General features: G+C 40.4%; 1 protein-coding gene across 7 annotated transcripts in view; it reads left to right on the top strand.

Moving 5' to 3' along the window:
* Window positions 1–16,663, top strand: part of NCAM1 (neural cell adhesion molecule 1) — a 410,078-nt gene that overhangs the window by 294,294 nt on the left and 99,121 nt on the right. For all 7 annotated transcript variants that reach the window (XM_077249984.1, XM_077249980.1, XM_077249981.1 and 4 more), the window contains exons 7-8: window positions 5,455–5,618; window positions 7,173–7,315. In XM_077249984.1, the coding sequence (XP_077106099.1) occupies window positions 5,455–5,618; window positions 7,173–7,315 (307 nt within the window). The remainder of the gene's footprint in view (window positions 1–5,454; window positions 5,619–7,172; window positions 7,316–16,663) is intronic.

The raw sequence follows: 16,663 nt of genomic DNA, 5'->3' as shown, positions 1-16,663 counted from the left end.
CTGAGCGCGCTCAGACTCAGAGGGCAGAGGGCACTGACACACTGAACAGGTGAGGGGGTCTGAGGGATGGGATGGGTTGGGCTAGCCTTTTTTTTTGGATGGGGACCCCCACACCTGCCCCCCCCCCCAACCACCCTTGGGGCATGCTGATTTGGCATGCCCCACAGCATGAAACCCGGGAGGGGGCCCAGCTGACTTACCTCATCTTTGGCAGTCTGGTGGCATCCTCACCCAGGCGAGAAGTGTTGGAAAGAGTTATGGCAGTAACTGTATACCTGGCAACCAATAATTTAGCTTTTCGAGGATCGTCAAATACATTGTTTACACCAAATAATGGACATTTCCTTGGGCTTATAGAGCTTCTTGGAAAATTTGAACCAGTAATGAGAGATCATTTAAAACGAATTACTTCCCAGGAAATCCATACACATTACTGTGGAAATTTAATTCAAAATGAAATTATCTGCTTGATGGCCTCTCAGGTGAAGAAATGTATTCTAGAAAAAGCCAAAAGATCTAAGTATTTTTCAATAATGTTGGACTGCACACAAGATGCAGGTCACACTGAACAGTTGTCATACACCTTAAGATTTGTTGATATAGATGATGATCACGTAGCAATAAAGGAACATTTTATTGGCTATCGTCCTGCTACTGATACATCTGGGGAAAGTCTCGCCAATCTCCTTTTAGAAGAGATTAGTAAATGTGACCTGGAATTAGAAAATGAACTGGCAGAAAAGCTGAATTATTCGGAAGCTATTAATGCTTTTGCAGCGGCTAAATCTAGAAGAGTCAGTTTCTCATAAATCTGCAACCTACAATTTTTAGGATCTGTTTCCAAAATAATTAATAGATATTATTTACCTACAACTTTGTTCTCACCGTTAATAATTAGCATACTTGTCCCTTTTCCCCAAGTTCTATATAAGTTAAAGGCAAATTATAATTTATTAAAAAAAGGGAAGATACAAGCCTGCTCTCTATTTATTACTCAAGCCCACAAAAATAATGTTTATTATTTTCGGTGCCGGGGGGGGGGGGGGGGGGGGAGAAATTTCCTACTCTCGCCCTGTGTCATTTTTGGGCTAGAAACTGCCCTGATGAAACCTTGTGCCTTTTTCTCTAGGAAGTTTTCGCCTGCCGAGCGAAATTATGATGTGGGCAATCGGGAGTTGTTGGCCATGAAATGGGCATTTGAGGAGTGGCGTCATTGGCTCGAGGGTGCTAAGCATCGTGTGGTGGTCTTGACTGATCACAAAAATCTGATGTATCTCGAGTCTGCTAAACGCCTTAATCCGAGACAGGCCCGCTGGTCATTGTTTTTCTCCCGCTTTGATTTTGTTGTCTCGTATTTACCAGGTTCAAAGAATGTGAAGGCCGATGCTCTTTCTAGGAGCTTTGTGCCTGATGCTCCTGGAGTCGCTGATCCTGTTGGTATTCTTAAAGATGGAGTTATCTTGTCAGCTATTTCTCCGGATCTGCGACGTGTGTTGCAGAGATTTCAGGCTGATAGGCCTGAGTCTTGTCCACCTGACAGACTGTTTGTCCCGGATAAGTGGACCAGCAGAGTCATTTCCGAGGTTCATTCCTCGGTGTTGGCAGGTCACCCGGGAATTTTTGGCACCAGAGATCTGGTGGCCAGGTCCTTTTGGTGGCCTTCCTTGTCAAGGGATGTGCGGTCATTTGTGCAGTCCTGTGGGACTTGTGCTCGAGCTAAGCCTTGCTGTTCTCGTGCCAGCGGTTTGCTCTTGCCCTTGCCTGTCCCGAAGAGACCTTGGACACATATCTCCATGGATTTCATTTCTGATCTTCCGCTATCCCAGGGCATGTCCGTTATCTGGGTGATATGTGATCGCTTCTCAAAGATGGTCCATTTGGTTCCTTTGCCTAAACTGCCTTCCTCTTCCGATCTGGTTCCTGTGTTTTTCCAGAACGTGGTTCGTTTGCACGGCATCCCTGAGAATATTGTGTCAGACAGAGGATCCCAGTTCGTTTCCAGATTCTGGCGATCCTTTTGTAGTAGGATGGGCATTGATTTGTCGTTTTCGTCTGCTTTCCATCCTCAGACTAATGGACAGACGGAGCGAACCAATCAGACTTTGGAGGCTTATTTGAGGTGTTTTGTCTCTGCTGATCAGGACGATTGGGTGACATTCTTGCCGTTGGCTGAGTTTGCCCTTAATAATCGGGCTAGTTCCGCCACCTTGGTTTCGCCTTTTTTCTGCAACTCTGGTTTCCATCCTCGCTTTTCTTCGGGTCATGTGGAGCCTTCTGACTGTCCTGGGGTGGATTCTGTGGTGGATAGGTTGCAGCGGATCTGGAATCATGTGGTGGACAACTTGAAGTTGTCACAGGAGAGGGCTCAGCGCTTTGCCAACCGCCGCCGCGGTGTGGGTCCCCGACTACGCGTTGGGGATTTGGTATGGCTTTCTTCCCGCTTTGTTCCTATGAAGGTCTCCTCTCCCAAATTTAAACCTCGTTTTATTGGGCCTTACAAGATATTGGAAATCCTTAATCCTGTATCTTTTCGTCTGGATCTTCCTGTGTCATTTGCTATTCACAATGTATTTCATAGGTCCTTGTTGCGGCGGTACATTGTGCCTATAGTTCCTTCTGCTGAGCCTCCTGCTCCGGCGTTGGTTGAGGGCGAGTTGGAGTACGTGGTGGAGAAGATCTTGGATTCTCGCCTCTCCAGGCGGAGGCTTCAGTACCTGGTCAAGTGGAAGGGCTATGGTCAGGAGGATAATTCCTGGGTGGTCGCCTCTGATGTTCATGCGGCCGATTTAGTTCGTGCCTTTCATGCCGCTCATCCTGATCGCCCTGGTGGTCGTGGTGAGGGTTCGGTGACCCCTCACTAAGGGGGGGGTACTGTTGTGAATTTACTTTTTGCTCCCTCTAGTGGTTACTAGTTTTTTGACTCTGGTTTTTCTGTCATTCCTTTTATCCGCACCTGGGTCGTTAGTTAAGGGTGTTGCTATTTAAGCTCCCTGGACCTTCAGTTCAATGCCTGGCAACGTAGTTATCAGAGCTAGTCTGCTGTGCTCTTGTCTACTGATCCTGGTTCCAGTTATATCAGCTAAGTCCGCTTTTTGCTTTTTGCTATTTTGTTTTGGTTTTGTATTTTTGTCCAGCTTGTTCCAAATATATATCCTGACCTTTGCTGGAAGCTCTAGGGGGCTGGTGTTCTCCCCCCGGACCGTTAGACGGTTCGGGGGTTCTTGAATTTCCAGTGTGGATTTTGATAGGGTTTTTGTTGACCATATAAGTTACCTTTCTTTATTCTGCTATCAGTTAGCGGGCCTCTCTGTGCTAAACCTGGTTCATTTCTGTGTTTGTCATTTCCTCTTACCTCACCGTTATTATTTGTGGGGGGCTTCTATCCAGCTTTGGGGTCCCCTTCTCTGGAGGCAAGAAAGGTCTTTTGTTTTCCTCTACTAGGGGTAGCTAGATTCTCCGGCTGGAGCGTGTCATCTAGAATCAACGTAGGAATGATCCCCGGCTACTTCTAGTGTTGGCGTTAGGAGTAGATATATGGTCAACCCAGCTACCACTGCCCTATGAGCTGGATTTTTGTATTCTGCAGACTTCCACGTTCCTCTGAGACCCTCGCCATTGGGGTCATAACAGTTAGGGTTGGAATTAGGGTTACGGGTGTGTTGGGGTTAGGGTTGTGGTTAGGGGTGTGTTGGGGTTAGGGTTGGGATTAGGGTTATGGCTACAGTTGGGATTAGGATTAGGGGTGTGTTGGGGTTAGTGTTGAAGTTAGAATTGAGGGGTTTCCACTGTTTAGGCACATCAGGGGTCTCCAAATGCAACATGGTGCCACCATTGATTCCAGCCAATCTTGCATTCAAAAAGTCAAATGGTGCTCCCTCCCTTCCAAGCCCCGACGTGCGCCCAAACAGTGGTTTACCCCCACATTTGGGGTATCACTGTACTCACAACAAACTGGGCAACAAACATTGGGGCCCAATTTCTCCTGTTACCCTTGTGAAAATAAAAAATTGCTTGCTAAAACATCTTTTTTGAGGAAAGAAAAATGATTTTTTATTTTCACGGCTCTGCGTTGTAAACTTCTGTGAAGCACTTGGGGGTTGAACGTGCTCATCACACATCTAGATAAGTTCCTTGGGGGGTCTAGTTTCCAAAATGGGGTCACTTGTGGGGTGTTTCTACTGTTTAGGCACATCAGGGGCTCTGCAAATGCAACGTGACGCCCGCAGACCATCCCATCAAAGTCTGCATTCCAAAACGTCACTACTTCCCTTCCGAGCCCCGGCATGTGCCCAAACAGTGGTTTACCCCCACATATGGGGTATCAGCGTACTCCGGAGAAACTGGACAACAAATTTTGGGGTCCAATTTCTCCTGTTACCCTTGCAAAAATAAAAATTCTGGGCTAAAAAAATATTTTTGAAGAAAGGAAACACATTTATTATTTTCACGGCTCTGCGTTATAAACTTTTGTGAAGCACTTGGGGGTTCAAAGTGCTCACCACACATCTAGATAAGTTCCCTTGGGGGTCTAGTTTCCAAAATGGGGTCACTTGTGGGGGAGCTCCAATGTTTAGGCACACGGGGGCTCTCCAAACGCGACATGGTGTCCGCTAAAGATTGGAGCCAATTTTTCATTGAAAAAGTCAAATGGCGCTCCTTCCCTTCCGAGCCCTGCCGTGCGCCCAAACAGTGGTTTACCCCCACATATGAGGTATCAGCCTACTCAGGATAAATTGGACAACAACGTTCGTGGTCCAGTTTCTCCTTTTACCCTTGGGAAAATAAAAAAATTTTCGCTAAAAGATCATTTTTGTGACTAAAAAGTTAAATGTCCATGTTGCTTCTGCTGCTGTGAAACACCCGAAGGGTTAATAAACTTCTTGAATGTGGTTTTGAGCACCTTGAGGGGTGCAGTTTTTAGAATGGTGTCACTTTTGGGTATTTTCAGCCATATAGAACCCTCAAACTGACTTCAAATGTGAGGTGGTCCCTAAAAAAAATGGTTTTGTAAATTTTGTTGTAAAAATGAGAAATCACTGGTCAAATTTTAACCCTTATAACTTCCTAGCAAAAAAAAAATTGTTTCCAAAATTGTGCTGATGTAAAGTAGACATGTGGGAAATGTTATTTATTAACTATTTTGTGTCACATAACTCTCTGGTTTAACAGAATAAAAATTCAAAATGTGAAAATTGCAAAATTTTCAAAATTTTTGCCAAATTTCCGTTTTTTTTCACAAAAAAACTCAGAAATTATCGACCTAAATTTACCACTAACATGAAGCCCAATATGTCACGAAAAAACAATCTCAGAATCGCTAGGATCCGTTGAAGCGTTCCTGAGTTATTACCTCATAAAGGGACACTGGTCAGAATTGCAAAAAACGGCAAGGTCATGAAGGGGTTAATAAGTTTTATCCTTCGTAGTAACTTTGTTTTTATTTTTCTGCCACAGGAGAGGAGAAACCATAGAAGATGGAGATGACAAATACTCCTTCACTGATGAGATGTCAGAGATGACCATCCATGGAATCGAAAAAGATGACGAGGCCGAATATAATTGTATCGCCGAGAATAAAGCCGGTGACAGCGAGGCCACCATTCTTCTCAAGGTCTACGGTGAGGGCATATCAGTCTACTGGGAAATCAGTGCCAGTGACGAGCTGGAGTTGGTGAATTCAGATGTAGCAGTAGCTGACATCAGAGTGATTGAGAATGGCGGCAGTATGGAAATAGCGTAGAGTGCAGGGGTACACCACCCATGTAGTGCATCAGCCGCGTAATGTTGGTGGTGCTATTTATAATATGGCATGTACAGTGGCTTGCCAAAGTATTCACCACCCTTGGCATTTTTTGTGTTTTGCTACCTCGCAACCTGGAATTTCACTGTTTTTTTGAAGATTTGCATAATTTCATGTAAAAAACATGCCTACAGCTGTAAACATTTGGTTTTCATTCCTACAACTGTGAATATTTGGTTTTCATGCATTCAGCTGTGAATATTTGGTTTTCTTATTATTGTGAAGCAAATAGGACAAAATAACTGAAAGCTTCAGTGTGCATAACTATTCACCTCTTTAAAGTCAGTACTTTATGGAGCCTCCTTTTGCGGCAATTAAAGCTGTAAGTCACTTTGGATAAGTCTCTATGAGCTTTCCACTTCTGGCCACTGGGATTTTTGCCCATTCCTCAAGGCCAAACTTCTCTAGCTCCTTCAAGTTTGAAGGTTTCCTCTGGTGAACAGCAATCTTCATGTCTGACCACAGATTCTCCATTGAATTAAGGTCTGGGCTGTGACTCTGCCACTCCAAAACATTTACATGTTTCCTCTTTAACCACTCGAGTGTTGCTTTGGCAGTATGATTTGAGTCATTGTCTTGTTGGATGCTGAACTTCTGTCCTAGTCTCAAATCACTGACAAACTGCAACAGTTTTTGCTCCTGAAGATCCCTGTATTTTGACAGAGATGTCTGAAATCAGATTACTTCCCTCTCCCCATTTAAAACACATAAATTCTTGTGTGTGGTTCGGTAAGCCGAATGACCTGTCAGGTTTCAAAATCGTATGACCGGTTTGAAGTTCCTCAGGGGGTCTCTATAGAGTACGTTAGATTACGACCCCTTTCATTTACAATAAGCTCTGGAGGCAGATTCTCAGGTAAGATCTATGTCTGGCCCATAGATCTTAACAGCTCATTTCCATATTAAGAAAAATGTGGCTTTTTCTAGAGTAAGATATCGGATGACAGATATCACGGTATTATTTCATTCAGCTTTCTATTGCCTACATGCCGATATAGACGGCTTAAGAGGGTTGATCCAACTGACAGATTCCCTTTAAAAAATCCCTTTTTATTGAGTGGTAAATTGCTATTTTTTCAAGGAGAGACAACCCAATTAAAGATTAAAATAATTATTCAATAATTTATCTACAACCTAAGCCGCAGGCCAGTAACAGGACCAAAAACCTCTCAATATGCCTCTTATGGCTGCCACTTCAGGACTGTACAATTACGTTGATTTCAATCTGTATCATTTGTCTCTCCAATTTTCCTGTCTCTTTCCTGTCTGCTTTTATAATGTGACCGTTCAAACAATTATTCCAAACCATTCACCATCGTCAAATTTGCAAATCTTTGTCTTGCACTTAAAGTGTATTCCCTGTCACTTTTAGCAAAACCTAAGATTACCTATGTTGAAAACAAGACTGCCGTGGAGCTGGATAATGAGATCACCCTGACCTGCGAGGCATCGGGAGATCCTCTGCCCAGCATCACTTGGAGGACCGCCACGCGCAACATCAGCGAAGAGGAGAAGGTACGACTATTTTGATTATTTTCCATGGGGCGCTGATTTGTGATGTCACTGGACTTCTGGCTTATGATGTCACTGGATGGCAACTGGTTTGGGAGATTAAATAATTATGAGAAAATTTAACTTTTGGATATTGTTATTAGTACGGCCTCGGGAACGTTGGGATGTTATTAAAAATATATTATTTTGTCACACTTTATTTACTCTGTTACTTGCAATGAAAAGCCTGTGAGTACTGCTTGCTCCTCCTACACAATGTTGACTGACAGCGCTCAGTTCATACAGGAGACCTGTTAATCATGATGTGGGTTTAGACAAAGTAAGACTCACAGGTTTTTTTTCTAAAAGTCCAGGCAGTGTTTTTACAGGAAGGTACAAGATTGGACCACATACAACACGTTAGTCATCAGTGTAGTAGTGGATATAACTATTAAGTGGCATGAAATCAAAACAGATTACTTAAAGGGGATCTTTCACTGGATGTTTTCAATTTATACTCATTATCTCCTCCAAATCCTGTTCCTCCACTGATTCTAGAACAGTTTTTCTTTTTTTTCTGTGACCCTCAGTTTCAAAGTTATTCCCCTGTAAAAAAAAAAAAAAAAAAGTGCATATTTTCCCTTCAACCAACTGGGCACACGGAACTTCTCCGTGGGCGTATGCTATGGCCCCTCTGGCCAATCAAAACATGGCCCCTCCCACAGAGAATTTCTGCGGAACACGACCAGTTAGTTGAAGGGAATATCTCTATCTTAATTATAGGGGTACATAAATTAGGAACAAAGTGGCACAGAAAAAAGTTAAAACTGTTCCAGAATCAGCGGAACAGCACCAATTGGATGAGATACTTGGTTTAAATTTATAAAATCCCTTGAAAGATCCTCTTTAAAAGCCACGTGTTCTGGGGAAATTTATCTTAAAAGTACCGACTACCTGTTATCCAGGACGGTAATAATTAAAGCTTATATAGTCTGAATGATACAGAAGGAACCTTAAAGCAGTGTCCAGTACATTTTAATGACCCGTAAAGAGTTATGGTGGTGGATATGCTACTCAGAAAAGTCACGTGGGGCCGATCTTATGGCTTATGGCAAGCTGTGATGGCATCAGGTTCATGCGCAGAGTTGAGGCTACACATCTTGCTTCACTGCCCATCTAAATGGCTTGTTTTAACACGTTGTAACCTTTTGGACACCAGTTAAGGAGAACTCGGTAAGCTTGACTCTCGAGTAGCGGCACCACCCCTATGACTCTTTACATGTACTTAGAATATAGATCTGTAGTTTTCAGACTGTTTTTTTAGATTATGCCTCCATTGGTCAAAAAATATAAGGGCATAATTGTTAACCTATTTGGGACCTGGAAAACAGGCAGGTGGTGGTTTGGAGGTCCTAAAATGTCACAGAGGCCCGGTCATTACATGGAGTAATAGGGTGCCCCCTTATGGCACTGGTTTGCTTATTTTCTGAGAAGCCCTCTGGGGTCCATCAGCTCTACTGGCCATCGGTTAGTGGTGTAATGGGGATGTTAAAGGGATCTTAATACTAAACTCCAGACTACTTTCAGAGGTGCTTTAGCACCACCTCCAGGACCACCATGCTCCCAGTACCAGTTTCTAGGTCTATGTGCATTATGTATAGAGAGCAATGAGGACTTGCATCCGATGCCTTCCTGAGGCTTCGATTATGTGCCGAGTACCACTGACTGTAAGGCAGCGTACAGTGACATCATAGCTGGGTCTGTCCAATGACATAAAATCAGTGTGCAGTGACATCATCACTGGGTCTTAGGAGGGGAAAGCTGGTGTCTGAACGCTGGACTGAGAATGGAGCGATATGAGCTTGGTGTCCTTCAATGGCCGCCATTTGTTTGCGCAAACAAATGTAAGTATACACTGAAAGCACCACAGCAGTTGTGTGCGGATGGATTGTCACTGTGACAAAGGCGAAAATAATCAGTAGTTTTGACATCGCTTCCAGTATTGAGCAGGCCCGATTATTCTTCTGCCCCATTCATAGCCTCCTTATTCCATGTCACGGAGACAGGAGTCAACGACTGTACGAAAAGGAGTCGCTCTTCTTGTCAACTTCTTGTCAACTTTATGGGCTTCTTGTGGGCAATGGGTTATCCTCTTGGCCTGTAATTAAGTGGCATGGCACTTTTTCTTTTTAGAACATCAAGACTACCTATGGAGAGAGAAAATATGGATATATCCGTTTCTGTGGAGTACACGTATAGTTCCTCATGGTTGGATTCTCCTTCAAGGGATTTTTCCCCATCTTCAGAAATGTGTATTTTGATAAGTGCTTGTAAATACAATCACTTTTGCAATTTATTGCTTGTTAAAATTTTCAGCTGTTCTTGAGATACTGACACTTTTCTTTTGTTTAAATCTCGTCGCCTTGGAGACCGACCACCTCTGCTAGACAGCAAAATGTCCACTATTCTTTCAATTTCTTTACTATTGAGCATGTAAGCGCTGTTTAGAAGCTGGACATGATCCCTCAAACACGGTGTCTGGTGTCCTAGGCAACAAGCTATAAAGAAAAGTGTTAATATCTCAAGAACGGTTGCAAATTTTAATAAGCAGTAAATTGCAAAAGTGCTAGATTTTACAAGCACTTTCCGACAATATCAATTCATGAAGATGAATAAAAACACTTTAAATTTCAGTATACTACACAAGTAGCATTATAATTAGTAAACTGGAAGATTTCTCAGATTCCATGCAAATCTGCAAAACTGCTGACTATTTTTGAAACTCTCACCTCTCCTGTCTGCCGTTGTTTTTCTTGATGACACGTCGGGGTGTAATTGTGGGGGGAACGCTGTTCCTATCGGATATATATACAATGCTTGTGGCTCAGTGTTCTGCTTGAGTTGCTGTCTTTGGTCTTCCACTTTGCAGTCCCTTATGTTTTAGCACAAACGTATGTAAAATCTTAGGACACTTATTTTCTTTGAATATCATATCTGTCCAGATTTCAGAGCTAAAATTAGATTTTCGATATCATAGTTATCCAAGAAGTATCGTTTCTTCTTGCGGAGATTGACATGCTAAGCATGCCGAGATGAGGAGACTTAATACCGCAGTGCTTCTCTGGGAAATATGCAAATTGTCTCTTCAGAGAGGAAGAGAACTAGAACTCTAGTGCCACCTATTGGAAGGTAGCAATCCTACAAGTCAATGTTGACCCTTTAACGAGCCTTGTCACATGACTTAGGATAATAGCCAAACCAGAATCTCAATTTGCCCTGATGAGGGGCAGCACCCTGAAACACAGTGTCTGCAAATTGAGATTCTGGTTTGGCCATTATCCTAAGTCATGTGACAAGGCTCGTTAAAGGGTCAACATTGACTTGTAGGATTGCTACCTTCCAATAGGTGGCACTAGAGTTTTAGTCCTCTTCCTCTCCTGAAGAGACAATTTGCATAGATATCATAGTTATAAAGCTTTAGAATGTAGCTATCACTTTCTGTACAGAACGGATTGTTGTGTTGCTAGTAGCAGATACATAGGCTTCAAAATCCTATATGTATTACTTTACCCTAGGCCACAGATCTATTATTGATCAGAGATCTTTTCTTTCCTAAGTGATACTTTAATTTGCTTCTTTAAATGTTATCACAATTAAGATGGTATCTGATCTGCAGGCAGCATGTTATAAAGCAGAAGAAGCTGAGCAGATTGATATATAATATTGTGGAATAAGATTTATTAAAACTTGTATGTTACGTATTTAAATGTATTTTGAGCTTAAGAGTCCAGTGGGCGGTCCTAATCGGTGATCAGCAGCTTAATATAACAGTTACACTGTATCTCCTCCCAGAATGTTATATATCAATCTGTTCGGCTACTCTCGTTCGTTACAAGATACCTACAGACAGTAGATAGCTATAAAAATATATACGGTATATATATTTTTTTTCACATTTGTATTTAGTTATAACTGTAGTTGAAACTTACTGAAAATGACCTTGTTATCTAATCATAGCCAAGTGTCACTATATTAAGATAATGACAATTTTTTTTTTTGTTACACACATAACAGCGGACTGTGTTGGCTTATTGTTTAGGGTGATATTAATTCATCTATATGCTTAGTGGTTTGGATTTTTGGCGACAGTCACGTCACAATTATATGTTCTTTTTCTTTAAAAGATGGAATCTAGTTGGTTGCTAGAAGTTACTGCCCCAGTTTACCTTTTGTACCAGTTTTTATATATCTTCCCTAGTAGTATGTCCTGTGATTACAATAGGTATTGTGTAACCTATTTTCCAATTTTCCATGCCAAGAGCCGCCCCGAATCTTTTACACCAGTTCAATGTTGAAGCCCTAAACCCCCACGCACATGTATTATATTTTAAGAAAGTACTGACGTAATTATAGTTTGCCCTTTGGCACTCGCTATTTTTTTTTCTTTTTCACATTTGTTATTACATTTTATTAGCTAATTAATATCCTATCCCTAAACCTACAAATAACCCTACCCTAGGTTTAGCCCTAACCCTAACCCCAAGTCTATCCCTAGCCCTAGTTAGGGTTGGAAAAAATGTGTAAAAATTTAAAATGTATCATACTAGTTTTTTTTTCTAGGGGGACTTTTTTTTTTAACATTTGGGACAATTCTTCCAGCAATCCTTTATCACTCCTCACAACATGGCTGTGAATTTCCCTGGCGGTTAGCGGTTTGCCTATGGACCTTAGGGAATGGCAGTAGGGGAAATGTAGCATTTTATGGCAGCCATTCAAATGAATTGATGTCTAAGTGATGCATCACTGCCTCTGGTCCGCCAGAGCATTTCACCATTTAGGGACCACCCGCTGTGATATTTATGTGCTTTAATAGAGAATATGGGCTTGGTTGTCATCCTGAGCAACTACGCATGAATTTCTCATTGTAAGCTATGTACAAAATTTATACCATGTTTCTACAGTTTTGTGGAAAGAAAATGGTACACTGGGCTGTATTTTCTTTTGTTGAGGGATGTTGAGTTATGGTATAAGATAATTATATCATTCCCAAGAAGGGAAAATGCAATGTATTAAAAATATTATATTATTATAAAACAATAGTAATAATAAGACCATTGATTATTTTATGGATCCTTTAAAAAAATCTTGTAAATCCTCTTCTCTAGTATATAAGCTATACCCAAAATGCTAGAAAAGAAGGTAGAAAAAGTAGGAAGCATATTGGATGGATTTCTATTTAAGGTCTTGTGTTAGGACCATTTTATTAATCAGGTAAGCAGAATGGCTGTGTAGATCGTAGAACAACAAGAAAAATGACACCTGTCTTGTTGTAATCCAATGTGCCATTGCTGAGAAAGCAGGATTTAAAGCCACATGCAAATTAGTCTAGAAGTGCATTAGGTAAGGGGCGTGTCTTGACTCAGAGTATAATGACACGCCCTCAAATGGTCTTCCTGGCTAATTTGCATGTGGCTTCAAAGCTCAATTTCTCAGCAATGGCACATCAGATTACTACAAGACAGGTGTCATTTTTATTGTTGTTTTCTGACCTATACAGCCATACCTCCAGTCTGATTATTAAAATCATCCCCAAAGATCCCCTTTAACTTTATACCAAAAGTAAAGACGACAACTTTGATGGCTTTTAATTTGAGGGAAAGCTATGAATCTGGTTGGTATTTAGCTTTTTGGCTTGTGTTTGTTACGTAAAACAATTAAAATAAAATGCTGGCGTTGAGATGACAGATGTACTACCTTTGTTCATCACATGAGAGTAGACATTTTGCGAATATAAATAAAAGGATGTACTTACTACCGTGGGACGTCTCAATATCACATACTGTCATATCAAGGTTTTATGTTGGCTCTCGTCTTGGCTTCCGTGTCTAAGTGCAGGATCCATGTTTGGTTGTCTCGTTGCGTATTGTGTTTTCTGAGTGGATGTCCCATCAAACATGTCAACCTGTAACGTATATATTATCTACTAATCAATTTGAGATACCATTTAGCTGATTTCTTAAAAAAAAACCAGAAGATGATGGTCCTGCTGGGGACAAAGAAGACCTAATTTTCTAAATCAATATTCCATACCATCTTCTATGCTCTTTTTGGAGGACTAAACAAGAGGTTTGCAATGAATGATAGCTGTCAAATGACTGATCCAGATTCTAAAAGTGCACACTATGACGTCTCCTGAGAAACCAAATAAAAAAGGCATTAGTTGTATGGGTATTAGAATAAAAGGTCATAACTTGGTTCATCTTGACAAACTGTAGACCGTACAGTTCTAAAATTCAGAAAGAAGAAAAAACAATGCAAAGGGTAGCTCTATAAAGAACATTTATACAACATGATCAATGTATGATTGCTGAGGGTCTGGGTATTAAAAACCCCACCAATCCAAAGAATGGGTGGCCAAAGTACCCTGTGTGACTAGAGCAGTAATGAGCATGTGCGACCATGGTAAATAGAGCAGTGGTCGCACATGCTCACTACTGCACCATTCACACAAGGGACATAAATTTAAGACTCCCGTTCTTGTAAATGTTGATGGTCCTTAGTCCTTAAGTGCGTAAATCCCCATTTAGGTGAAAAGGTAACTTATCTATGGGACAACTTCTTTAACTCTGTGATGGAGAACATTTTGTATACTATTCTATGGGAGAGGGTTGTCACACCAATCTCATTCGTTATGAATGGGCCGAACAGCTATTAATGTTAAAAGAAAAGTTAAGTAGAGCACTGGCTGAAGAAAGGGAGACTTGTTATCAAGAAGGCTTTCTTCTTCTTTATATCAAAAAGTCACAAAAATAGATTGTCTTTAGGATTACATAAACATTGTTTTAAAACTATAGTTCATTTATTAACAATTTAATTGTTAATAATTTGAAAATAAATTTTATTGAAGTTTTTTTTTTTTAGTTTTATCACGTAACTTGATCAGTCAAAGACAAAAATCATTCTTCCAAACGTTTCGTTTGACTCCAATGAGAGATTCTGTTTTTGTTTCTTTTTGCTTTTTTTTTTTAACTTTGCCTATGACTTTTGCTATTGAGTACTTGGGGAAATAAGGACCCCAAAAGTCACCTAACCTCATACATGAAATTTAAGTAAAAATTCAAGACTGGTATCTGTTTTGTAAAATTGTAAGATGATCAATAATACAATTTATGAAAAAACAAAACTTTAATGATTCGTATGTATTTGAAATCCTTTTGAAAGAACAGATACGTTTTTTTTTAATTAATTTTTTTTCTTAACTTTTAAAGTGCAAAATTCAATGCAATACTTAATAATATAAACGTGAAAATTAAATTTGAAGTAAACATTTTCTGTGAGCTTCCAATAGCATTTGTCACGGCAGAAATATTCATCTTCATGTTTTTTTTTTTTCACTCGGTCTTCCACATTACAGCATTTCTGCGTTAAAAAAAAAAATGCCTGTTTTTTTTGTTATTTTTTTTTTAAATCAGCCACAGGCACAAGAATTTGCAGCAACATTATAGTTACCTTTGATGAGCTAAAATTTGATATAAGCCAATGAACCATTGATAACTTCTGGGATTCTTCCTCCAGAAAAAAAGTTGTTTTTTTCACTAAGTTGGAGATAACTTCAGGATCCAAAAAGTTTAGGGCAAAGTACAGTACTACCAAGTTTTTGGAGTTTTTAGTCTTTTTATCATTTGCAGAAGCAGACCACTAAAGAAAATCTATACTGAACATTTTTTTCTTTTTATTTATGTATTAACATTTCTATCATTACATGGAACCTTGATGCAGGTTTTTTTTTGTTTCTGTTTTTGGATGGATTCCTGTATTTGGAAGGGAAAGACTGAATTGCCACCAAAATGTGTTATTTTACCAGTGGACTTAAAGAGATTAAAGAGAGGATTTGCTGCAGACATGTTACCAAAGTTTTTTTCCATTTTATTTAGTTTTTTGTTTGTTTTTTTAACGATAAAGGGCTAATCCTGATCACATGCATGACTGGGTTTAATGTCATCAAAGTTTTTACTTATGAGGCATGCTTAGAAATTTTTCTTTGGTTGGATGCAGTATTACGGAATCATGTCTGATAAAAGTTATAATTTGTTAAACAGATTTGTATTTTCGGTTAATTTGGAACCTAGTGTTTTGGCGCCATAATAGAACAGATTTCGATCCAACCATTTGTTTTGAGTCTATAGACTTGGATATTTTTGGTTTTGTGACATTATTCTCAGGCAAAAAATATTAAGTCTTCACTGTCTATTAGTGGGGTCTGCCTAATAATACAGGTGCTTCTCACAAAATTAGAATATCATCAAAAAGTTTATTTATTTCAGTTCTGCAATACAAAAAGTGAAACTCATATGGAGTCATTACAGACATAGTGATCTATTTCAAGTGTTTGTTTCTGTTAATGTTGATGATTATGGCTTACAGCCAATGAAAACCCAAAAGTCATTATCTCAGTAAATTAGAATACTTTATAACACCAGCTTGAAAAACAATTTTAAAATCCAAAATGTTGTCCTACTGAAATGTATGTTCAGTAAATGCACTCAGTACTTGGTCGGGGCTCCTTTTGCATTAGTTACTGCATCAATGTGGCGTGGCATGGAGGCGATCAGCCTGTGGCACTGCTGAGGTGTAATGATAAGCAAATATACTCGTTACTCGAGGTTTCTTGAGCACGCTCGGGTGTCCTCCCAGTATTTTTAAGTGCTCGGAGTTTAAGTTTTTCTTGCCACAGCTGAATGATTTACATCTGATAGCCAGCATAAGTACATGTGGGGATTCCTTAGCAAACAGGCAACCCCCACATGTACTTATGCTGGCTATCAGATGTAAATCATTCAGCTGCGGCAAGAAAAACTAAAACTCCGAGCACTAAAAAATACTCGGAGGACCCCCGGGCATGCTCGAGAAATCTTGAGTAACGAGTATATTCGCTCATCACTACTGAGGTGTTATGGAAGCCCCAGTTGCTTTGATTGCAGCCTTCAGCTCGTCTGCATTGTTGGGTCTGGTGTCTCATCTTCCTCTTGACAATACTCCATAGATTCTCTATGGGGTTAAGGTCAGGCGAGTTTGCTGGCCAATCAAGCACAGTGATACTGTTGTTTTTACACCAGGTATTGGTACTTTTGGTAGTGTGGACAGGTGCCAAGTCCTGCTGGAAAATGACATTTCCATCTCTAAAAAGCTTGTCGGTAGAGGGAAGCATGAAGTGCTCTAAAATTTCCTGGTAGTGGGGAATTTGGTCTTGATATAACACCCGCAGATGATATGGCTCCCCAAACCATCACGGATTGTGGAAACTTCACACTAGACCTCCAGCAGCTTGGATTGTGGCCTCTCTACTTTTTCTCCAGAGTCTGGGACCTTGAT

Source organism: Ranitomeya variabilis, chromosome 4, assembly GCF_051348905.1.
Source record: "Ranitomeya variabilis isolate aRanVar5 chromosome 4, aRanVar5.hap1, whole genome shotgun sequence".
Lineage (NCBI taxonomy): Eukaryota > Metazoa > Chordata > Amphibia > Anura > Dendrobatidae > Ranitomeya > Ranitomeya variabilis.
This window is presented reverse-complemented; position numbering and strand designations above follow the sequence as displayed.